Consider the following 25,479-nt stretch of genomic DNA (forward strand, 5'->3'; position numbering starts at 1 on the left):
CATCCTGGGCAGCTGGGAGTGTTTGTCTGAGCACTGACTGTCGTCAACGCCCCCGAGGAGGAATCTTGACAAATGTAATTTCCTAATCTATACCTCGGAAAAACTTTTACAGAAAACAAACGGGAAGTGACAAAACAAAGAGACAAGAAGGGATGGCTTGATAATACTTTTTTTGGTACCAATATCTCTGATAGTCTGTCTAGTCTGACCATTTCACATCTTTTATATGACACTTGCAGCTGCATGTTGCCTGTGTTTATTGAAGCATCATCATATAATATGTGTAGATAATGTATTACATTTCTGTTTTGTCCATATCTGATCAAGTATTTTTGAGTGACAACGATTTCCATGCACTCCCTGACATCATCAAACAAGGTATTTCGTCACCCGGTACGCTTACATGCACAGGTTAAATAGAGCTAAGGCCTTAGTCTGCCTAAGAGAGAAGAAGGGGAAAATCTATTTATTGGCCGTGTACATCTGTATCTCATCTCTCTTCTACATGTCAATCGTGATCACGGCTCTTGTGGTTGCCGAAGAAAGTCGTCTCCTTCTACGTCTGGGCCAAAGACCAAGTCCGACTCAGCGTATATACTGTACATGCAGGAGTAATCGGACTATGAATCACACTATCCAGGTATTTTCGTCCAACTAGGACTAGCTCGGGTTTAGTCGGACTAACATGTTTACATGACATTGAGAAAACCAAATTACTTTGGACATTTAACCTGCATGTAAACACACTGATTATTTTTGACCCCAGTGCATTTAGACAGACAACACTATCATTGCTTTAAAGGGATAGTTTGGATTTTTGAACAGAGTGGATGCAACGTTGTTAAATCATTTTGGTCTGGAGCCAAGTAAAGTAGTTCTGGGAGAGAGTTTGGGACACATAACTAACGGGTTTTAAACCACAAACATGCATGCATATGATATGTTAACACGTTTGAACAATAACACCTGCTGTAGATCAGTATGTCAGTAACAGTTTGGCACTATTTTCTGGCCCGTATCACGACGCCGTGAGTAATGTGTTGAAGTCTAGTGTGATTCTGTCTTATAATCCACACAATAACAGTCTTTAACAGGAATTTCTCCTCTCTGCAGCTTCAGGGGCCGTAAACACAGAAGACGCTACGTATCACTAGAACACGTCCCGTCTTTAGAGATTTCACACACGGGGGTGGGGAAAAAAAAGTGTTGAATCGTAGAATAAAGAGAGGAGAAACCAAAAAACTATTTTTACTTGAATAAACAAAACAGATCAGTGATTGTGTTCCACACACAGTCGGCTGCACTGCACATCCGCAGCTCCTCTGTGGCTCTGTTTATGTCCGACTCCCTGCCTGCAGTATATACAGTTAGATTTGTGCATTTCCTTCTCGTAAAGTATTTAGGTTTATGACAGAAAGTCGGTAGAGTTGTCTCTAGTTGCCGGGTGTCTGTAAAGTCGCTAAATATGCACCCTTTATGTAATGCACCAAACGTAAATGTAAACAAACAGACATTATGTGGCTTCAGTCCCATTTCTTTGCATAGCTTCTCTCTCTCCTCCTTCTCTCTGGTAAAGTTCCTTGTCTGTGTAGTCTGGTTCATAAAGATAATTTGTTGGATTTTCTCCAACTGGTTTAAAATCCGTGTCCCAAACTCTTCCCCAGAACTACTTTTCTCGTCTCCGAACCCGAGCCTCATTTAACAACTTTGCATCCACTCTACTCCTGTGGTCTGTGTCATACAACTAAATGTCCAAAAATCCGAACTATCCCTTTAAGTAGCTCTTGAGTCAAATGTTTAATATTCAAATATCAGAATGCATGTAAATGTAAAAATACGTAATTCTGTGTAAAATTAAGAAGATTTCTCTCCTTCACATCATTCAGGGCTGTTTTTGGCTGACCTTTCCTTTTAGTCTTATCATATCTCGTGCCTCTTCTGATCTATTTTCACGTGGCAAAGACAAATCACATGTTCCTGAATCCGGCTAAAAACGAGGCAGAGTTTAAAGTTAGAAGCGCCGTTCATCTCACTTATCCGTGCGAAGAGACAAGGCTGATCCACCTCGGGGCCCCCACGGGCCGAGCTGAGCGACCCCTAACATCCAGTCACAGCTGGTGAAAGGCTGGTTGGGCAATGATGAGCAGCTGGATTTGTCACATTGGCTGTGACCGTGCGTGACCCCCCGGGTGGTTTGGCAGGCTGCTCACTAACCAAGAGCCCTCAGAGTAAAGCTTGGTGCGGGGATCACGGAGGCAAATGAACCAGAGATGGCGCCGTCTTTACCTAACAGGATACTAGTGGACTACAAGAAAAGGATGGATGCTAAAGTGTCTCTCCTCACTTTAAGCTGGACGGCAGCCAAACAAAGCAAAATGTCATATGCTGATTTGGTGACTCGGTCGCTCCAGGGTGGTTATTTATAAAACACTCTCATGATCAAATGCAATTTAAGCAAGAAGAAGTGGGGTGATACAAACTTTAAATGTGGGCTTGGGAGGTACACCTTTGTTTCCTTATTCTAAAGCGTGTTTGCTTTAGCCATTCTTTGATCGCATAAAACTTAAATTTTTCAGTTTCACCAACAGATAAAAATGACCTTTCAAGCACTAACCCTCAGGGAATGAAATCAAGTCACACAAAAGCAAGTTTTTAGTCACAAGGTTGGAGCCCTAATCACACAAAACACGTTGTACTGGTTCTTTATCTGCATTTCCAACTGGTACAAAATGAATGAGGTTATATGAGAATGGGAGAAGTGAGCGATAAAGTTTTCAGTCAAAAGGCTTTCTTGTGGGCTGAGAGACAAATTTGCCAAAACTGACAAAGATATTTGCATCTAAACTGGGCATTTGCTCTGCTACACACTTAGATTTTCTTTTTTAACAACTCTGGATGTTGAGCTAGTCCTTTAAATATGTCCAAAAGATGTGCTGTGTCCTTGTATTTTATACTGTGCGGGTGTATTTTCTGTGGCGCTGCACATGTAGTTAAAAGCAAAGAATGGACGTCTTTGAAGCTGAAAGAGCTGCTGCTGCATTAATTTAACATTTCAAACCAGGGCTGTATTTATATTTCACTTCTGACAAAGTACATGTACACAATGTACACTCTCGCTTCTCGCTTTTTAAGTATATAACCGCCCATCAGCTGTTACAAGTGCTTAATTCTGCCACGTTTGATGGCAATACTGTGTTAGAAATATAGCGCCGTTGTCACTAACTGCAGAATCTCTTCCGAAACAAAGGGGGAAACAGATGTTTCACAAACATTAGAGCAACATACAGCATCTCTGGAAAGCAGCGTCAGCTCAAAACGCCGTTACGCCTCCTTCACCATATGCTGCTTTTGTGCAAAAAGTTGGATGTTTTTGTGGGAGCATTGTTTAAAACGATGATAACATCAGATCGGATAGGAAGCCCTATAATTAAAACCTCGGCAGAACCTAACAGCACATGAAAGGTGTACAAGTGTTTGTCAGATTAAAAAATATAGTCCCAACATTCAGTTTAATGACAAATATCAGATTAGTGTCTTTATTCCTTTGGAGACAGAAGACATTTCCAGCCCTTTAATTTTTTTAGCAGCTTGCAAATAAAAAAAATACATAATTGACACCATTAATCACTGGGCGATATTCGACGACTGAAGCAGATAGGACTGACAGGTAAATGGAAACGGCGACGATTAATAATTATTAAATCTTCACTGAGTCAGCCGTGCCTGGGTGTGTCATGTGCATCAAGACACAGGGCTTTGATATTTATGGGGAGCAGGCGGTGATTGCTCTCAAATAGCATCTGTCACCTTTTCATCTTAAGTAAGGGTTTATATAACATATCAAGTCATGTGTGTGTGTGTGTGTGTTGTCCCGCCACTGTGGGTTGCATTCTCTCTAATATTAAAGTAAGTTAATTTAGCGGTCTATTGAATAGTCCATTCTATTTCCCATCACATCCCAAGGTGACAGCATCATACTCCATAATACACTTCATGCTGGGCTTCTTTTGAAAAAAAAAAGAAAAAAAAGAGGGGAGGTGTGGAGGAGGTGAACACACACACACACACACGAATACTGTTTGCTCTGTCCTCTCCTCACACACACTATTGTGCCTTCTCTCACAGAACCTGCTATTACCTGCCCCTCTAATCAGATTTGCCAAGCGGGGCCAGATGCAGAGCTGCTATCCTGAATACCTTAACACAGCAGAAGGGAGGCAGGTGAGTCATCAGTGCGGCTCTTTGGACAGGCAGCTGAAATAACAGTAATCACTCCTGACAGAAGCGCATGAGTGGAGAGTGCACTCACATTTGGCCCGGCGCTAAAATGTCATATCACCTTCGTGGCACGCTAAAAAGGTGACAGGTTTCATCCGTTTTTTTGCCACGTGGGCCGTGGCTGTAGCTGTGGGGGGGCAAAGACTCCTGGGGGACGTTCACTGAAAACCACTGTGTGAGTGTTACAAAATGAAATGACACCGTGCGCTAAGAGACAAACCCCCAACATAAACAGATATGTTAATGATAAATAATAGACGCCACTTGGGAAAGACAGATATGTAGATGTGCAGTCTCGTGTAACTGGAAGGCAAAGCGGCGTCGGTGGCGGCTGAATAAAGCATCCGGTAATGGGCAGAGTGTTGTGCGCATAATTGAGTTACTTTGTCCAATTTTTTGAATGATGACATTCAAAAAAGGTTCTCCCTGCTGTTTGTGAGCGTTCTACTCCGATGACAAAGTGCGGCAGGACATGAAAAGGGGGGAATTTTCTCATTGAAGCAACCACATCAGTCACATGAGCCGGAGAGCCGCTGCAGAAGACTGCCACATTCAGCTAAATTGCCCATTAACTTAACAGCAACTGAACGAGCTTTCATAAGCATGCAAAGCAGGGAAAAAAAGAGGGAAAGTGACAAAGTCACCGCAAAGGCAAACGGGAACTGCGTGTGTATCTGTAAAAACGATGCGTCGAAGGACAGTCATTTAGATATGAAAGTTATTACTATTCAACTTTAATATGGAAGTGGCAGCAAAAGCAGTCAGAAAATGACACTATAGACTGTTTACTACAGGTCATTTTTAATCATTATTTTGAAGTTCTTCTATTTGAGCTTTCAAAATGTCACCAAACATAATGAAGTATTATTATTGAGACTACACTTCAGAACAAGTACGGTGGATAACACTCAACAAGTTTTACTACACACACACAATGAACAGCTCGCCTCGACTCAGCACGGTTTAGGTTGGTTTTCCACTACAAAAAAGTACCAACTCAACATTTTCAGAGTAACTGACTAACCGCAGCTACACTAGCCTATTGACAATCTACATTAGTTAGTGAGTTAGTTAGGTTGTAAATATGCAATGCAAGCACAAAACCCAGAATTAACCAACGAAGTATACAATTATTCATGTGTCATACCTTCTTGTTTTGAAATACTAGCAATGCCAGTTTATGGTCACTCACCGACAAGGCGTGCGAGTCCTGACGATCAGTTAAATGAAAATTAAAACCAAAAGGTTAGACAACTGCGCTTTGTGACGAATCGCACATGCATGCTCCACACACGCAGTCGGGAGATCATCATAATCAAAGCAAAGCTTAAAGTAAGACGAAAGATATTGATCATTACAGTAATCTGGTTTGGTTGGAACATAAATGTACTATAAAAAAAAACATTTTTTATTGCCTTACAATACTCATTCCCACTCATCTCCATAGACAAGTGCAATAAACAAAACTAATAAAGAAGTTGTCTGTTGCTTTCCATTCTTCTTTGACTGTAATAGTTCATGCTCTCACCAAGTCTTTAAGTCAACACCGCACAAACTAAAATCTACTGTATGTTGCAATGTTTCTTTGCAATATAAATGCTACGCACTTTGATGTTTACATAAGTGGACAAGAGCACCATCACGCCTCAAGCATGTAAAAACACACAACCTGCCACGATTCATCTCCCACCCACGCTTTCCATTTGTTGACCTCGGCAGCAATGGAAAGAAATGAGGTTTCAGGAACAGCATGAGTGAAGCTGTCCACCACCCTCCTCCTCCTCCTTCTCATCCTCACACCGAAAAATACCGCCAAACCTTTACAGGCTGTTGTGGAGCATACGGGGTGCAGGACAGATTTCCAATTCAATCATCTCTCAAAAGGACTGGAAGCCTTTTTTTTCCCCTTTTGAAGAAACAAACCAATCTCCAGCTGCACGGACCCGCGAGGGGGCTGAAGCTGATCGAAAGGCAGAAGCCGACCTTGTTCTTTTCCAATGAAAGTTCACAGGTAGTTAGGTCTTACGGTGTCCCTCGCAAGACATCCATTTAAACAAAGAAGTTACTCGAAGACAACTTGTTTACTTTAGTTTGAGATCGCTTATTCATTCCCGCCCAACTGTCCTGACCTTTTCTTGTGAAACTAATCTACAACGTTAATGAAATCATTGTAAAGTCCTGAGGGCATTAATTCATCTAAAGCTGACCGGTAACTTTGCGAAGACATACGGCTCCATGCGTGGACGGTTTGACGCCTATCCTGCAGTTTAACCTCGATTTGACTCAGAGAACAATGTTCATTCTTTCATATTATTTCTCGCCGGTGATTGATACAGCAGAGGGAAGAGACAAAGAGATAAAGGACACGGTATCAATCATCATTTGCAGAGGGTCACTGGTGTGGACACTGAAGCCACACGGCCTCTTTTCTTTCCTCCTCTTTAATGTTGATTCTACGTCTGCTCCCTACGACGACGACGATGAGGCAGGTACAATAATACAACTGACCTTCAAAAATGACTATTCTCGCAGTATTTTCTTCAGCACACAATCACAGTTTATAATCCTATTCATTATGGGGTTTTAATTAGTTTGACCTACTGGGAAATTACATTAATGTTGAGCTGGAGGATTTGTTCGAAAAACAACACTAACCTTCTTTTTTTTTTTTACTTCAAACAGATATTTTCATGCCCTTATCTCCCATCTGCAGCGCTGACGAGGTGTTGCATGGCTTTGATGGTTAATTATAAGATGCACCGCAGTAGCAGCAGTAGCAATGCACGAGTGGACGTGCTGTTCTGTCTGTTTCGTAAAAATAAACCCACGCTTTAATGTTGTAAAAACTGATTAAAGTTGAGCGTTGAGTTTTTCCCTCTTATTATGCACTTACAACTTTAAACATGTTCACTCCGTTGTTGCGCGTCAGTACAGCTTTAAAACTTCAACATTAAATCAGAAATCAACCTTGAAGAGGTTTTTTTTTGGGAACGTTCGCAGGTGTTCATTTAACCGGACGTGTTTAGAAATTGACTGCATCCGGTGGCAGGAAGTAGAAATTCATCTTGATGCAACATACATCACCCTGATGACTAATTGTTGATAGTTGAAGTTAACTGATTTAAGGCCCCCCCCCCGTTCAGACCTGCTATTAACATCCATCCTGGGAAACATCTGGCACTTCTATACATCCTGGATGCATCTACTGTGACCAAGCTATATGCTAATACACGTACATTAGCATATGGCAATTTATGTTTGTCAGACGGGGCTGAGTGAATCGATACACTGGTTGCGTAGTTGTAACATTAAATAAAATGTATATAAACAATGTGCTGAACAGTGTTAATGGCTGGGGTACATGGGTTAAATGCAGAGAGGGTCTGATTAATTTATATTGTGGCTACAAATAAATCAGCGTATGGGACAAATCCTAAAGGTAATGAATAACTGCAGCAGGTCAGTGGGCGTCAGACATTTTTGCAGCCATCACAAGGATGAATATGTCCAAATATTTAAAAGAATGTGAACATGTGCCTCCAAAACCATGTCTAAATTAGATTTCTGAACTTTGTCTGAGTATATACAAGTTTCCAAAACACATAAGGAAATGTTTTTGACCCGCTATTGTACTGTACATGGCCACACATCAAGTTAAGCATGCCCCACAAAGGATGACTTGAGATGACTTTCAAATCTGATTTAAAAAATGTGGGAGATCACAGACGAAAAGGAACTTTTTAATCGATATTCAAATGTTTTAATCCTGACTAGACTTGACGAGACAGTCAAGACGCAGGACCACACACAGTTGAGGGTAAGTTGCCGTGGGAATTATACACACGTGTTGTTGAGTCAAGGTATGATTAATTTTATATCGCATTTTTAGTCGTGATATTAAGTAGCAATAATAATCTTGTAACGTATTTCCAAAATCTGAGTATTTTTTGTTTTGTTATTGCACATTATTATAACCTCTATATATACTGTACGTTTTAACATAGGAATGGAAAAAAGCAGCTGAAATGCTCTGTGTTCTAAGGGTTAATCCAACAATTTCAGGGACTGATAGGTGACTACAGAATATGGAGGCGGACTGTTGGCATCATTAGTTAATAGCTATTGTGTGCGCAATGGTTTGTGCTGAGATGTTTAATACTTCGTTTTAAGACTCTGATGTGTCCGATGACGTTAAAATCGTGTCCGTTAACCCCTCACATTACAGGATAATTTGGCCAGATAATCTGTTCAAATTAGCCTAAAATCAGAAGACACCCAAGATTGCCAGGAGGGCCAGATCGGGACTCAAATCTGCCCAATTACCCTCTAGTGTGGGTCAAGCTTTACTCAGTTGAATGCAGAGTATTACTGCCTATTGCTAATGCTGTGGAATTCAAGCTCATCCTGCAACGTCACAGTCTTGTTCATGGACTTCATGCATGATTGGAGTGCAATATTCTTTCTCTCTGCATATGACACCAGGATATTTCCATCCACCTACAATCAGAGCCTCAAATCTACAGCTGTGTTCGATTCTCATCATCCCTCAGATGTGCCTCCAACCTCCAAACCAGTGCTGTAGATGTTACACAACAACGCTAATTGAAGGCACTTATGATGTCTCACCACATGGCAAGATGTGAGAAATCACTCACAACTGCTCAAGCTCTGGAATCATGATGTGCTGTCAGTTCAGACGACGCGGCAGAGAGCCCTACCATGGATCTGAATATAGATATTTCATCTTGGCTGGATGCTTCCCCTTTGATAGTCTTATGCATATTCATTAGCCGTGATATCCACCAGAAGGTTATTATCCATAAATGTCACTCTGTAATTAATTAATCCTGTCTCCTGGTCGCTCTCCCTTCCTCATTAATGAGCCAAGACTAGCTGATTGTATTCATATTCATATGTCCAAATATACAGCTCTGGTTCACATTCAGATGCCAGAATATTTCACTTCATTAGCAGCAGGAATCGCCGCAGGGCCTTTTTTTTTTTTCGCGAGGCAGGACGGTATGTTCCGGGTTTCCTGTCGGCGGCGTGCGCAGCATCCTGTTTGTGTTGTTGTAGCAACACGCTGAGAGTCACGAGTGAGGGTCGATGAGGCAAAGTTTGGAGAATCACCTTCACCGGGTGATGCAGTCCAAGGAGACAATTACGGGGGTGATTTTGTGCTGTTTAGCAAATTGATTTTTAAAGCTACCCCAGAGGCATATCTATGACTGTTGGTTTGAGTTTTAATAAAAATCCAATACAAATTTGCACAAAGCCGAGAGGAGAAACATTAGGCTAATAGAGAAGAATACCACAGCTCATGAATGGCTCGCAAATAGTTTGACATTTACCCTGCCATGCACTCAATTACTGGGTGAGAATTTTATCCTAAGGCTCTGCTCAGTTATGTGTGGTGCTTTCCTGCAAATGGTTATAATCTATATGGGCTTTAAGGGACACTGTAACACATGCTCTGCTAAAACATGTGGTCAAAGTGTGTGTGTGATTAACGGGACAGCGGAGCACCATGAGAGATAACATTATAATTGGAGGCTCACGTCAAATCCCTCAGCATCGGCCAAGTGTAAAGTGGTCTTCAGCTTAAAAAAAAAAAAACTCTTCCGTGCCAACGATCACTTTTGACTGGGGAAAAAAATCAGCGGAATGTATAAAACATTAATGTCATTTTAACGACTTAAGCAAAAGGGTTTTTCTTGTTTGCCCAAGGCCTCTGCTTTAAATCACCCACATTTGGCTCTGTTACATTAAACTACAACCCAATGAGCAGTTCATGAACTCAGTTTCCCCTGAGTCGAGAAATATCTTCAGTCTTTTTTTTGTTACGTGCCCACCAGTAACACTTGCCGAGCCTTGGTCCGAGGCTTGAAACTGCAACGCTAATTCCACACTTTTTAGACCCACTCGTAGGGGGACGAGACCTCATTCCCATAATGTAAACAGTGTCCGCCACCTTTGCTAACAGTTACGCTTGATCTTTTGTAACACACTCCCGTGTTTCTCATGCTGAAAAAAAATTATAATGTAATTTATCTGGCGCGCCACTGGGAGGAAACTGTTCTCATACACATGTGCTTGCCTTGTTTACTGTTCCTGAGCAGTGCTCACTTTAGCAGATACTCCACCTTGTGGCCAAAAGGAGAAACCACACCTCTCTGTATGTTCTCATCACAGAAACTGGAGCACAGATACTATTTTGTGAGCTACACTGCGACACGGAACAATACATATACAAGACATATTAATCTGGACATAATAACCTCTTAATATTTGAAATGAAATAACTTGAAAAATATATAGGAAGGGGGGTGGCTTATTCTGTTATCATTTCTTGGCCTTTCACTAGTGTAGTCATATTTCCATCATCTGTTTGTTGTTTCTTTTCTTTTTGAAATAACAATTTGCAGTGCAGTTGCAGTAAACACAGTTTTGTCCTTGCATAGTCCATTTTAGTCAGGAGTTGTAATATTTAATTTAATTTTAGATTTTATACCCTGGCCATGCATACATTAATCATTGCATTGCCACCAACGCCTACAACACACAATCATAACCCCAACTTACTTTAAACTGACTTCAAAACTTGAGATCCCTGGAAAAGAATGAAGATATTTCTCAACTCAGGGGAAACTGAGATTGGGAAGCACCATTTTTCAAAAAATACTACCCCTATTCTAGGACTACAAAGCTAAATGCAAATCGGTGAAGTATTCCTTTAATGTTTGCATAGCATGGGAAAGCTGGCCTGCAAACACGACACGTAAATAGGTTTTGAAACGGTGAAAAAGTGCTGTAAAAAAAGAAAAATAACTCCTTTTTAAATCCTAAATGTTTGCATACAGGAATAAGCAGCTCAGGAGTTAAACAAGTTCTTGTGTACTCAATCATTGTACTGTTAGCTTTCTTGTAGCTTTAGCACTCCACTGCTTTGTACTGCAGTGTGATCTCAGGGTAAGCCTCGGGAAGAGCAAAGTCTCCTACAGACAAATGCTGGAGTGCAAACTGCAGCAGAACAATATCAGGGATGTGTGGATGGGCATGAAGTGGATTACAGGCGTCAGCATCAAAAGGCTGCCAACAGGGTGGCAGCTTTGACACAACCAACAAGCTCAATGTGCTCAGGATCCCCAGCTGTGCCCTCTCACCCAGAACTTCACAACCTCTCAGACACACACAAAAAAACACACCTGAACATCTCTGATGCAAACACTCCACACTTCCACAGAGATGAAAAAAAACAAATAAAACCTTGCTGAGTGACTGTGACCAGTCATGTACGAACACAGCTGAAGAAAACAGGGCTGCAGGCCCTGATTTTATCACCTATGATGCAGAAGCCCAGTGAGCCCTAAGTCCCTTCCTCAAAGTAAGCCTGGGGCAAAAAAGGACACTGGTGCTATGGGCATTCTGTTACTCAAAAAAAGGTCACCAAATCTGGTCTCTGTCAGGGATGGCACTATACCAATCCAGTAACTTTGAGTATCTGCTGATCCGAGAGTAATCCGATGCGAGTCCTTTTCCCACTCTTAAACAACTGAGCCGTTAACATGGATGCTTTGTTAAAACTAACCATACAACAACACATCACAATGAACTGTGAACATAGCTCAGGTCTGCAATACTCACTGCTGCTGTCTTTTAATTCAACAAAGAAACTGACATTTACCTGCATTTTTGTCTTTTTAGAATAACACTTCAAACAGTACATTTTAAATATAAAATTATAACTTTGTGACAAACAAAAAAAATGACGTCACGGTCTGTTTGCAAAAACAATCTTATGTCACATCTGTGACGGTACAGATGTGTCTGCTGTCAGTTTGTGTGTGTGAATGAGAGATTTGTGCTCGTTCTGCAGTGAAATGGATTGTTAACATTGTGGTAAAGTATACTAAACATACGAGCACTGAAGAGATTAGCTGAAGACGCGGTGTCTAATGCGTCCTGAAGACGGATTGCCTTCATGCCAGCTCAGGAATGTGGACAAATGCATCCTCAACACCACCTCTCGCAGCTGAGGATACATTATTGACAGATTGGGAACACTCAGACCAGTATTTGGCGCAATCTGCACACGACTGGATCACTCAGGACAGATGTTAATGCCAGGTCTGAATGTATGTGTGTATGTCCCTAAGTGTGATTTACAAGAAAAGAGCTTAAAACAAACACATATGCAATCACCTGCCACGGTTATTGGTCCAGGTCAAATAGAAAATTAGCCTTGGTTTCTTTGTATTTACCCAAGATTATTAAGGCTAATACTGGGAAATTCTATCTGCAAAAAAAACACATTTTTAACTCCCACGTGTGATGTCAGGTGTTCTATGGTGCAAGTCATGTTTTAATGTGAGTGAGAGGTGAGTCGTACCTTGGTGCCATCGGGTGCAGCCTGGTGTGGTTATAATGATGAGCATGAAGAGAAATTTGTTCTGCTGGCAGAGTGGAATCTCTCCTCACTGTGGCAGGGATTTTTTCTTCTTTTTTATTTGAAGAAATCATCTGTAAATATGAAGGAAACATGCTTCTTAACAAACTTGAGACAATATCTCCCACAACGCTATTCATTTTAGACCTTGAAGGAAAAAAAGAAGAAGAGAAAGACGACACCTTTTAGATACACATGGTTTTTGACCAGACAGTGACACGCGCTAGCTCATTAATCCTGAAGGCAATGAATCACTGTGATTAGCTGTCTCCAGTCAAGCTTTCTGCTTAATTTACTTTCAAACAATGTGTCTGAGAGGCTGTCGGGAATTCAGAGCAGCACCAACCTTAGTGACATTCAACTTTGTGTGGGGAAAATAAGCCTCGAGTTTTTGTATTAAAGTGAACAAGCTGCAACACGGCAGCTCATTACGTTACAGTGACCAGATCAAATCGGGACATTTTGAGTTCAGTGGACAATTTATCAGCAAAATATCCACTTCAGTATCTACTGAATAAAACGAGAGGTGCAGTTTCATGCATTTTGACAATTGTGACCTTACAATTTAATAAGACCTTGTGCAGAATGAGGACACTTGTTGTGATTTAAAGCCAATTGTTGTGTGTGAATGAGGTGGCTGTTTATTTACTGGACACTTGTACAACACACATTTTAAAATCATCCAAATCAGGGACATCTGGTCACCCTACACAGGTGCAAATTTGTCACTTTTCTACTTTTAACTAGCGTTAATGTTTGTCACTTGTTAGTGGTTAGTTAGATTTTGTTTATTAGCTCTCAGTTAGCCTAAAAAGCTGCGAGGTTAATATCAAAACACTTTAAAAACAGGTGTCAGAGAGGAAAGTGAGCAGGTGCAGTTACCGCATCGAGATGGTCCCACTTGAACTGGCAATCCCTTTCCAAAGGAAATGGCTTTCTTATAATGGATGCATTTCCTATTTCCTGTTTGAAACAGGAAGTTTTTTATATGTACAATACCACATCTGGAATAGAGACACAATATTCCATAAACAACCTTTTAGGCTGTATGAAAATACTGCAAACATTCAAAAGAAAGACAGAAAATGTGTACATAATGAATATATCAATAACAAATCAAAAGGGTAAACAAAAGGCAATTTAAAAAACAAATCTGTGGAGTGGAAGATGCTGAAAACTATCACATTTGTGCTCACTCCACTCTGCTGGTTTGCTTTTTTAATCTTTTACCTCAGCCTCCAAAAAACATTTTTTTCCACAAAAAGGACCAGAGTGTGTTTGCCCATTTTTCCATTTTCAATATCTGGCATGTTATAATACTGCTTTAACAAATTAAGAAAAACTAAAACTTTTATATCAAAAACACTATAGTTGTACATGTTAAATTAGACATTTGAATAGTATAAAACCTATTTAAAGTAATATTTGTTTGAGTTTTTTCTCAATAACCAAAAAACAGGCTAAAAAAATGGAAACTATGTGCAGGCGTTTTTCCAACTCTCTCCTCTCTCATGACAAAGATGCTGATTTGCCAGCTTCCGGCAACAACACGAGTGAAATTACCGTAAACATGCCGCCTGTGATGCGCCAAAGGGTTAAATACAACTGACTTTTAATATTTCATAGATTTATATAACGATATCACAAACATATAGTTCATATAGAAGCAGCTACGTTGGTTTATAACCAAATGAATGACAAGTGGCAGGTCAGGGGTGAACTATTTTAACTAGTTTGGAACATTATCATCACAGACTGCTGAATGAAAATTATAGAATTATTTACCTTCACACCTGTATAACTGTTGAGTAAAGGATTGAATACCAATTGGTGCGCCATAAAAGCAGGTTTCCTTTAATCCAGCTTTAAAAGAAACTTCACAGCTCGACTGTGTATATGCGGCGACTCAATTATACCTCCTGTGGTTTGGAGCTTTATAATGAAAGAGCCCTGAATCACAGCACAGAGAGATAAAGTGACCGGCATACGTGACTCCTTCATGATTCCTGTCTTAATGTATTTATCCGCGTCTGTGCTGAATATCAAAAGGTGTTTCAAGCATGAGCTCGACACACCTCGTTGGTGAGCTCTTGCATTGAAATTTGAAAGAGTTACAACCTGTAAGTAATTCAGGCCGTTTCCACTAGGAAGAAAATCCTCCCTGTGTTGTTTGTCCTTGAAGGCTGAACCCACAGTGCAAGCAGACATGAAGTGCTCATTTCTCATCCAAGTTCCCTCCACCGTCTCAATTGTTTATCACTTGATGTTTAGTTGCTTTTAATGAGGAAAAATAAGGGTTGGTTGTGCAGCTTTGCTCTATTATATAGCAATTTTTAAGCCTGGCAAACCAGACCGACATCAAGATGTTTGGTGTGGGCACACACAATTGGGGCGGGATAAACGGATGTCTTTCAAATTCCCTCTGCATGCAATAGGATAGTGGTGCAACCCTATAAAAGGGGGTGATAGAAAAGAAAGACATGCACACTATGTGACTCTGATCGATCCACTATCACAACATAATTCTCCATTTCTCCATAGTCACAATTTTAAAAAGTCATCACTTAGGTCAGCGACAACATTTGAGAAAGATATCAGATGCTGACTATAACATTTTACTCATGAAGAAATGGCCAAAATGTTTTTTATAATTAAAACAGAAAAATAAGTCAACTTGACCTTTAAATTGTGTTATCAAGAATACAACAGAATGTCTTCAAGCAAATAATACAGCTTTAAATTACACCTTGGACATTATTAAAATAATAAATGTAGACAGCACTTTTAACATAGCACAATAAATGTTAGCTGTCAATAATTCCACTCCTTAATACGGATACTCATACTGGTATTATATATATATATATATATATATTTATATATATATATATATATATATATATATATATATATTATAACAGTGCACATAAAAAGAGTCTAGCTCAGTGTCGCTGCTAGCAACAGGCTATGCTAAGTCGAAGTTCACTTGCACTGCAACTTAATTCCAATGTCAAATTTACTGCAACAACTAATATCTTTTAATCTGCGCGTTTGTATAACATTTAAAAGGCAAATACATTATTAACCACGCTTAAACCACTGTTTTTACCTGTAAAAGGGGGTTCATAAAAAAGAAAGACACGCGCAGCGCACGACGTGACTCTGCTCGATAGGCTGAACCAGACATCAATAGTCGAAACCGATCTGTATTTTAACCGTACTAGTTTCCAAAACTTACAGAAACAAAAGAAAGCACATTAAAAAATAAATAAATAAGTAAGCTGTATTCTCCAAAACATTACAGAACACATATTAAATATAGTTTATCTATGTGATAATTATCTTAACCGCTTCTTCCTGGCAGGCTAGAGTAATGGATCACTGATGATCTGAAATTATATGACTCTTCGTCTTATATAATGTCCTTTTGAACCAATAACTTCTAGCTTTCTTTACCTTTAGCTTGGTAATGATTTTATAGTTTTAACTTACGTGTTTAAATATTGTTTCGGCTGAATTTCTTATAACCCTTCCAATCACGCTACAACCAATCAGAGCAATGAAGAAGGTGAGACACGTCATTGTGTTAGGTCCGCCCACCGCCGCAAGCTAACAAGAAGTTTGTAGATGGAACCAATTCAACCAATTTCCTTCTCTGCTCCTTACTTTTAAGTGCAAGCTAATTTAAGAAGCATAAACAAGTGCATTGACTTCACATTTGTGTTATATTCAGATGTCGCCCTAAATGAATGTGTATTGGGCATTTAATGGCTCTCGTAGAGATGCTAAGTGATGCCACTTTGCCAAACACTCTCATAGAAATGCTTCTTTCAAGCTGCCATTTCCCTCTCCCCCCTTTTTCTTCTTTTGAACCGCGTGTGGAGTCGAATGAACGACAACCGAGCAAATGTCCGTCCACTGATAAGAAACGTGGCTTGTAAAGAGCTGAGAAACTGTTTTGTTGGATGTTTGTAAGCTGAAAAAGCAGCTTACATGCAAGCACCAAGGTTTTTATTGACTTTTGCAGCAGCTTTGAGTACAAAGAAAAAATGACTTTGGGTGTTTACTTTCTCATAATACTGGAATAATGTCAAATGTGGCCTCTTTCACACCTTTTTTACATCTTTTTTAAATGTTTTCACAGAAACCACTTATCTCTACTGTAACGCAGCAGGCTTTATGTGTTGAGTAGTACTGGAATAATAAAAAAAAACTGTACAGCGGCTGAGTGATGCATATTGAAGATACTAGCATATTAAATATTTCATTAAAAAAGTCTTAAAGATACATTCTTATATCAAGTCTAAAGTTAACATTTCTATGAAATGTCTCTGGTGACATTTCCAAATGTCTGGTACCTATACAAAATAATAATAATAATGATAATAATATTTGTTTTGACAGAAATGGCAGTAAGATGTGATATAATGCATACATTTGCTGGAATTTATATTGTCATTTCATTTAAAAAAAGTATATTATACCAAAAAATAATCTATTTATTATTCCAAAATCTGCTTGTTTCTGCTATTTCCTTGCATATTATACCACATGCTGAAATGACAATAACCTTCTTGAAACCATACATATTTTCCAAATATTAAACAAGATTTGACTTAACACAATGACTTGGACTTACTGACTCTCCTTGATTTGTCGTTGATGATAAAGTACACAAAGCGCCACAGAGGTAAAACTCTCAAACAGGAAGTCATTGCAAGACTTGACTGCTGTTTTTTTCTTCTTCTTCTAAAGATTTGCGGTAGGTTGTAAACCAAGAGGCGCAATACTGCCCTCCACAGGGAAAAAAAACTTTCTGTTTGTAGTTGTTGTTGTTTAACCCCCTTTCATTTCCACAGCTTTCTTTTCTTCAGTCTCCAACAGAGGCACAACACTGCGTTCCAAACACATTTTGAAGTCCATAATCAAAGTTTGAAGTTCCCAGTGTTGCCAGATTTACGGTAACTAACGTATCTGTGCGATCATTTCTCCCACTGTACGATAGTTTGGTCGTTTCATTGAAGAGAAACGAACCAATCACATCAGCAGGCATGAGGTCTCATGCCTGGTGGTTCCTCAGCGCAGAAGTTCAAAGCTTCCCGTCACAGATCAAAGTCCTCCTTCTTCTTCTGTCACTTCATATTCTCACATATAGATGGATGCAAAAGTTGCATGAAGAAATCCCAAAAACTGCCTTAATGGCAAGGGGAAGATTCTTTGGGGGGGAAAAATCATGCATGTATAGGTGTGTGAGAAGTGAAAACTTTAACAATAGCGAGGAGATTCTTTCCCAGACTTGCCCCAGAACTTCTCTTATGGTGAGGATTAAGGTGTGTGCATGGGCATCATGGGAGTCTCTGCAAACAGAAAGATTAGAGGAGGACTATTGCCTGAAAGCTTACTGTGCTATCTTCCCCTGCGATGTGTGACTGGTCCGGCAAGTTTGTTGTTCCCCCAACTTCCTGCAGTGGGAGGAAAAAGGAAGTAATCACCTGTAGCGCGCGATGAAACGTGGAGAGGATGACTTTGGTGTCTTTTCTTCTTCAAGTCACTCCTCTCTGGATCTCCTCAATCCCAAAATGAGACTCAGTGTTTCATGTGTTGACTTCCCACGGGAGACGAAGTTTGTTGTTGTTAACGCAGGCTCTTGCAATCCGGATCCAGCAGACGGGCCTGCTGTTCCACTGCCTCCCTGGACGTGGGAGGGGAAAACGTCTGAGAAGCATAATCTGCTCAAATGAGCACTAAAGACGGGGGCAGCTTTGCGTGGAGAACCAGCGCTCGTCCAAATGATTCAGAATTGTTTTTGAATCCTAAAGTGAGTGTGGAAAGGGAAGGGAAGCTAGATTTAAATGCAGCACGGCTATACTCATTTTAAAATGGGCGTAATCTAGGTTTGGGAATGACCTTGACAAAAATAGCACCATATGCCCTCCGGGAAAAAAAACGAGCTCTGCTGCCTTCGATGATGAGAAATTAAAAGCTATTAAAGTTGTTTCTTTGTGAAACAGTGTGCTTTTAACACAGAACTGCACCATGCAGAGTTAAATACTAAAAAATTGCATTATACATGCTTCCGTTACTCAATTTGTATTTATTCACTAGTTTAAAATCAATTGTGTATGCTGGGAATTCAAAATATTGAACAGCTTGGGCTTTAACCCTTAGAACACAGAGCATTTCACAGAGCTGCTTTTTTCCCCATTAAACGTAGGCTATAAGAATTTGTCTTATATCCTTTTTTTCAGCACAACCTAGGAAACTTTTTTTCCATTTTCACCAACTATATAAACACACCTGAGCAAAAAGATTGAATTTGTGAAATTTAGGAAACACGTCACAGTTCAAAGTTCACTTTAGTTCATTTTTTATCAACAAAAAACAAAGAAAAACGGTCTAATTTTGTGACTTCTGCACAATTACTGCTACTTTATATCAAATGACTCAAAAACACATAAGATGAAAACCCCCACATTTTTTATACCCTGAATATGTGACCTATAAACACACACTACCAGGACGTCCATATAACGAGTTGTGTATTATTTACCACGGGTGCACCTGCGGCACAGAGGGTTAAGGGATGTAATAGTGTTTTGTTTTATTATTGTGCAGCAACTGTGTTGTTTTAAATGTGCGCTATAAAAAAAAATTGGGTTGTATTGGATTTCGCACAAAAGGTGATGAGTTCATCACAAAATGATGTGTACGCACTTTGTCGTTACGAATAATAAAGCGACATTATTCCTTTCACAAATCCGTGCCAGCATGTGCTTGACGCTGCCGTGTCGGTGCCGTCGTCCACTTCTGTAGCAAAGCATCGTTGAAATTGATAGTTGAATCAAAAGCTCAGAATCCCTTCATGCGACGCTCGAGGACGCCCACGTGCCGGAGTAAAGGTGGCAAAAATAAACCAACAATAACATGAAAACCACACCAACGACAGCCCTTTTACACTCTCTTCTACCAGGACATGTTTATTTACAGCGGCAAATGACAGGAGTCACAAGTGTTCCACAGGTACGTACAGAGAGACATCAATAGTTCCCATCTCCTGGACAAAGCAAACTCAGCGGGGGACAATCCAAGGGACGGGGGGGTGGGGGACAAAGAGGACACATACTATACACTGAGCTCAAAACACACCTGTTTTACCCATATGGAAAAAAAAGGCATGTAGGAGACAGAGAGGGGGAGGAAGGAGTCGGAAAGGGGAAGGGGGGGGTGAGGAGATTTAGACTCATATTCAAATACAAAAGAACAAGTACAAATCGTATAGCCTCCAGGCACTGTGCTCCCATATTTACAGTCCATCGGAACAGGCGGCGGAACCACTCCGTGGCAGGAACCATTCATTTGAAGATATGCGGGTACAAGAGCTGTGTTGTGTGGGAAACAAAAGCCGAGGCAACAAAAAAGAGAAAAGAAAACCAAATGGAGAAGCGAGAAACAGCAGCGGCGGCGGCGGGCCTTGCAGACACATGCGCCGAGTGCTGCACCCGGGGGAATTAATCACTGTTGAGAACTCTCTAATCACATTCTACCTTTGGAGAGTGCACTCCAAAACTCTGCGTGAGAGCTCTCGCCCCAACTCCACACACAGGCCCCTTGTGGGTAATCACGCCCGGCGTGCAGTCATCACACAGTGTAGCCTATATGACCTGCATCTATATAAATAATCAACAAAAGGAAAGGATTATGAAAACAAATAAGCAATCTACAGAACTACAGGGGCGCTTTTAGAACCGTCATGGACCGTATTTAATTTGTGACTGAGAGACTTGGGCACACGTACGTGCAGATACATTCAGTAGACACACACATGCAACCACACACACACACACACACACGTTCATGACCACGGCATTAAAACCAGAATTATGTGACTCTCAGCAATCGTCCTGACGTTTTCCTATCCAGTGTTGGCGACTACAAGCCACAGTCCTATGACTACGTTCATTTCCAGGAATTCACAGAATCACAATAAAAAAAATCCAATTTTGCGACACATTCGGTGGCAAAAAAAGAGAAAAAGTAAAGAAAATGAAGCAAAGTCACGATCAAAAGTAAATTTTTTGACGGTCTTACATTACTGCAGTGGCAATGGTGGAGAAAAGAGAAGGCACACTAATGCCGTAATTACTGCCTCCATTAAAATGCCATGGAATCGCCTTAGGGCATGGATTTTCTTCAGGGGGGAAAGCAAATGACTGTAAAATGCAATATTACAGCATCACTGAACTTTGGACCAAAACACAAGAAAGGGAAGAAAGAAAAACAAAAAAAGAATGAAAACAGCTTTTCATCTGAGGAGCATTTACAAAGAAAGCCTGTTGCACTTTTGAAAAAAGACATCCTTTAGGGTATATTTACATAAAAGCTTTTTTGTAAAATATCCTTTTTTTTTTCTGTTTCACCTATGTACAATACACGACAACATCAGAGAGAGAGAATAGCAATCAGGAAACAAACGTAAAAATAAACAACAAATGCATGGGAGAGGCAGATCTGACACGGGAATACAAAAAAAGAAAGAAAAAAAGGGAAAATGACAAGCGTGACCGCTTCTTTTTAGGCAGGATTCTCATTTTGTCGCAGATTGAATTCACAGCTTTTCTTACTTTTTCACAGATAGAGACGATTACACTACACCACTGTCTGCCGCCACATATCCATCTTGTTTTTTTGTTTGTTTTTTTCCCACCACCACAAGCCTTAATTGGCTGGCAGTACAGTTAACCTTGTGGCAGCTGTGGATGTTTGAACACAAATGAGTACAACACACTGCTAGAGAGGAGTGTCAACAATATTCAGTGTCAATAAAAAAACAAAAACAAAAGCCGTGACGTTAATGCACACGTGTGGTTTCACAGACTGCGACACGTTACCTTTTTTTTTCGATTGTTTTCCTGCGACACAAACTTAAAAACAGCCCTTCAGACAACATTGATTGTAAAGTAAGTCCAAATTCGTCTTCATTAATTAATAATGATCATTAATGACAAGAGCCAGTGGTCACGTTGTCCCCCCCGTAGCCTCTTAGATGTCGTGGTTCAGACTTGTTGTTGTTGTTGCTGGAAACACGATGCTACAGTTGTTTGCCCTCTCATTAGCAGGACACAGGGTCGCTATAGTGTGCGTAACATGGAAACAGGCAATCGGGTTTAAAGCGGCGATGTAGGCCAAGCTTTTCGGGATTTTGTGACATTTTGTGTGGTTTGTAAAAAAAAAAACAATAAAGAAAAAAGAACAACAAAACACACAGACTGACGAAAGCAAAGGAAAACCAAAAAAAGTAAAGTACAATCATTGATCACAAGAGCCTTCCACTGATGCCATGTTTTACAAGAACATGAGACACTGATCACTCAGGGCGTCTAAAAACGTTGACCCTTCCTCCCGTTCTATTTTCTCTCTATTATTTGTATGTACACATGCCATTCACCGCGGGCATCGTTATAAACAGATATGGTATTTTACTCCATGTCGTAGATTCTCTGGGTTTTGGTCTCGTGATCCGAAAGTTCTTTTGGTGGCGTGGGGGACCGACCCTTTTTTTTTTCTCCTTTATTCTATATTCTCTCTTTTTTCTTCTTCTTTTTTTCTTACGCCTTGCTGTCGTCAGGCTTTGTGTGGATGCTGTTGTCACTGTGCACTTTGATTTCAATCGTATCTGGCTTGAGAGACTCTTTTCCATTTTCTTCCTTCAGTGGCAGCTTCCTGGAAAAAAAACAGACACAACGGATGACAGAGGGTGAGATTCACGGCAAACCTGACTGACTGATTAAATGAACATAAGGAAACACACAAAAACACACGTGAACAGGCACAGAGTTGAGCGAAGCAAGCACACACGGTGAATAATATCATTGCCGCTCTGAGAAAGTGTAGAATTAATGTCTTTATTACTCTCAGAAAGAGTCATTTTCCGCCGCCGAGCCCCGCAGTAATCACCCTTTAGACTTTTTTGCTAGTTGAAGCGGTGGCTGCCGTTGGGATTAATAAAGATGAATTTAATTGAAAAGAAAAGGCAGCGGGGATTTAAAAATGTAACGGCCTCTACAGTGCGGCACGGAAAACACTTCTCGACATAACCTGCAGTTGTTGCTTGTGTTGTCTTTCTCTCGCACACACAAACTGGAGATTACGTGCTGACCCGAGGGCGTGTGTGGGCGCTGCGCGATCTCCACACACACACACGCAGACTCTGCGTGTGAATATGTAGAATCTATATAACGAGGTACAACAGTAAGTCTTGTGGTTGTGAGATCGCGGTCAAACATGACTCAGCAGTCCTTTCAATGGAATTCCTCCGCAAAGATAGAATGGTGATGAGGTTAGCACATTAGCAAGTTGCTAAAATTGCCTATTTAACCATTTAAAAATCATGTTAACTCCACCTAAAAACATTTATTTAAGTATCTGATGTGCATTGTTGTAATGTATTGAAGTACAAATACTCTGTGACTGTACTTAAGTACAAAATCCATGCATCTGTAATTTACTTGGGTACTTTTATGTCCCTAACCAATCCCTCCAGGAATTTTGCAATTAAATTCAACCAGTTACAGTGACGTTTGCTGATCACGCTTTCTCAAAAGGAGGTTTGGGAGCAAAACGTGGCTCGTGGGACTGGATAAATACCATTTCCATGGGGTTATGTTGCGGTTCAGCTGCTCTCTCCTCCTCTACAGACACAGTGAGCCTCTCACCTCTCGGTGGCAAATTCCCAGGTTGTGTCTTCACAATAAACGCAAATTATTTAATTGAAGATATCCACAATATCATGGAACTGAACCTCGTCGTCATTATGGACTTGCTATGTATTGTTCAGGACAGGATGGGGCTGAATTTTCTTTTGCATGTTCTTCATAAAAACACCCTCGAAATCAGGCATTTTAGCTCAAAACATACAAAATCCTGGTCTTGCTGACCACTCAAAGCTGCTTTACACTACAGTTTCTTTGCCATTCACCCATTCACTCAAGTTGAAAGACGACTCCTTACTCCTTTTTTAATTCTTTTACTTCTAAGACCTTTTATATCAGAAAATGACTTTTGATACTTCAGTTCAGTAAATGCCACTTTCAAGACTTTCACTAAAAGCAATATTGTAAAAGGTGACTTTAACGTCTACCAAAGTCATTTTATGTGAAGATACTTGTACTTTTTTATTCAAGTATCTCCTTTAAGGTACTTTATACAAGACTGCTGATATGTATTTAAAATGACAAAAACATGCATAAAATGAAGAATATCTCTTGGGAATGGCTGTCTGTCTTCTTCATACTATTATTACGTGCTGAGAAACAAATAGAATATTTAAAAAATATCATATTATACACATATTTGTAGGAATTTATGATGTGATTTGGATCATTCATTTAAGAAAGACAATATACCACAAGGTCCTAGAATGACTGAAAAGATGCAGCGCCTCCTTGTGGCACTTCATATTAAAAATAACTCACCAGGGCTGTATGTTGGTGAGTAAGACACACTCACGTTTAATATGCAAGCGTTCCTACATTCATGATTATCAGCATTTGTTACTAGTTCTCTTATAATATTGGACTATTTGTATAATATTATAGTCTGAAGGTTGTATTCTCTCACTTTCTTGGTCATGGAAAACATCACACTGTTTTATTAATTAATTTGAAGAAAAAAGCCTCTCTTGGGATGGATCATCTCGCATTTAAGGGGGGGTTCCAAATTAAATATATGACAACATTACGATGAAAGTCACAATCGTAACCTCATCGGCGTCTTTCCGTCTGCTCCTACTTTTCTCCCCCTCTTTTTTTTAATTTTATTTGAGTCATTTCAATAGTAAATCACGCTTTTGTCGCGTTATTAGGCCCGGGCTGGAGAAGCCACCATCGGCGACCTAATCTTTATGTAAATGTGGCGGCGTGATGAAAATCTAACTAGCCTGTGTTTCGAGAAATAATATAGTGTAAAAAAAAAAAAAGGAGGGTTAATACACTGTGTAAAAGCTGGAGTCGTAAAATACACTGACAAAGTAAAAATTTAAATAGGTGTCATTACCTAATATGTATGAAGAATGTGTTCATATTTCACTCGCAGTCATGCTACATTTGGACATATAAAATGGCCCCTAATTAGGCGATAGCTATTTTAAAAAAAGCAGTATAAATCTCCGCTCTAAGCTATTACAGGTGGTGAAGAGATTAAGGAAGTCCTCGCCATTTGATTCATTCGTACATTTGCTGGAGCCACATTTAAAACCATTTATCAGGCAGAGCCACTTTGATTTGTTACGGCGACTGAAACACAGAAGTCTAATATAGAGAAGAAAAAAAACCCCCACTGATAAACCAGCAGTGATACATTCATTTAATGGACAAAAGAATGGACAGAAAGAGCAGCTCACTGTCTTTTGTTCTTTTTAAGCTTTGCAAATAAAGCTGAATTTTGGGCACAATAGGCTCGGCAACAAAAACCGAAATAACCTATTGCACATCAAAGCCGGAAGATCCGCTCTGCTGCAGTGGATCTTTCTGTGGGTTTGGAAGAAGACTAATCAGGGAACTCGATAGGTAGTGATAGCTTTGATCCGGCTTCGCCTCATCAGTGTGGCGGTGCGTTTCTGAGAAAAAGTGGACCTGATGCATGCCAGCATGGACAAACTATAGCCACTCAAATCTTGAGTTCATGGGGGTCATGCTGTTGTTGCTTTTCCAGCCAGTGTTGATCATTCGAGACTCGTCCATGAACTTGCCTCAAAAACC

General features: G+C 40.1%; 1 protein-coding gene and 1 long non-coding RNA gene across 8 annotated transcripts in view; both read right to left on the bottom strand.

The window, feature by feature from the left end:
• Positions 1-15,896, bottom strand: part of LOC131455567 (uncharacterized) — a 70,702-nt gene extending 54,806 nt beyond the window's left edge. Inside the window, exons 1-3 of one of the 2 annotated variants that reach the window (XR_009239816.1) lie at positions 15,834-15,896; positions 13,607-13,687; positions 12,668-12,798 (exon numbers count right to left, since the gene is read on the bottom strand). This is a non-coding gene — a long non-coding RNA (uncharacterized LOC131455567). Of the gene's footprint in view, positions 1-12,667; positions 12,799-13,606; positions 13,727-15,833 lie in introns of those variants that run through there. The other variant, XR_009239815.1, reaches the window with a different exon arrangement.
• Positions 15,897-19,673: 3,777 nt separating this feature from the next.
• LOC131446911 (neural cell adhesion molecule 2-like) overlaps positions 19,674-25,479 on the bottom strand; it is a 254,209-nt gene continuing 248,403 nt past the window's right edge. For all 6 annotated transcript variants that reach the window (XM_058618313.1, XM_058618320.1, XM_058618296.1 and 3 more), the window contains one exon: positions 19,674-22,444. In XM_058618313.1, the coding sequence (XP_058474296.1) occupies positions 22,330-22,444 (115 nt within the window). In that variant the 3' untranslated portion in view covers positions 19,674-22,329. The remainder of the gene's footprint in view (positions 22,445-25,479) is intronic.

The sequence above is a fragment of the Solea solea genome, chromosome 2, assembly GCF_958295425.1.
Source record: "Solea solea chromosome 2, fSolSol10.1, whole genome shotgun sequence".
Lineage (NCBI taxonomy): Eukaryota > Metazoa > Chordata > Actinopteri > Pleuronectiformes > Soleidae > Solea > Solea solea.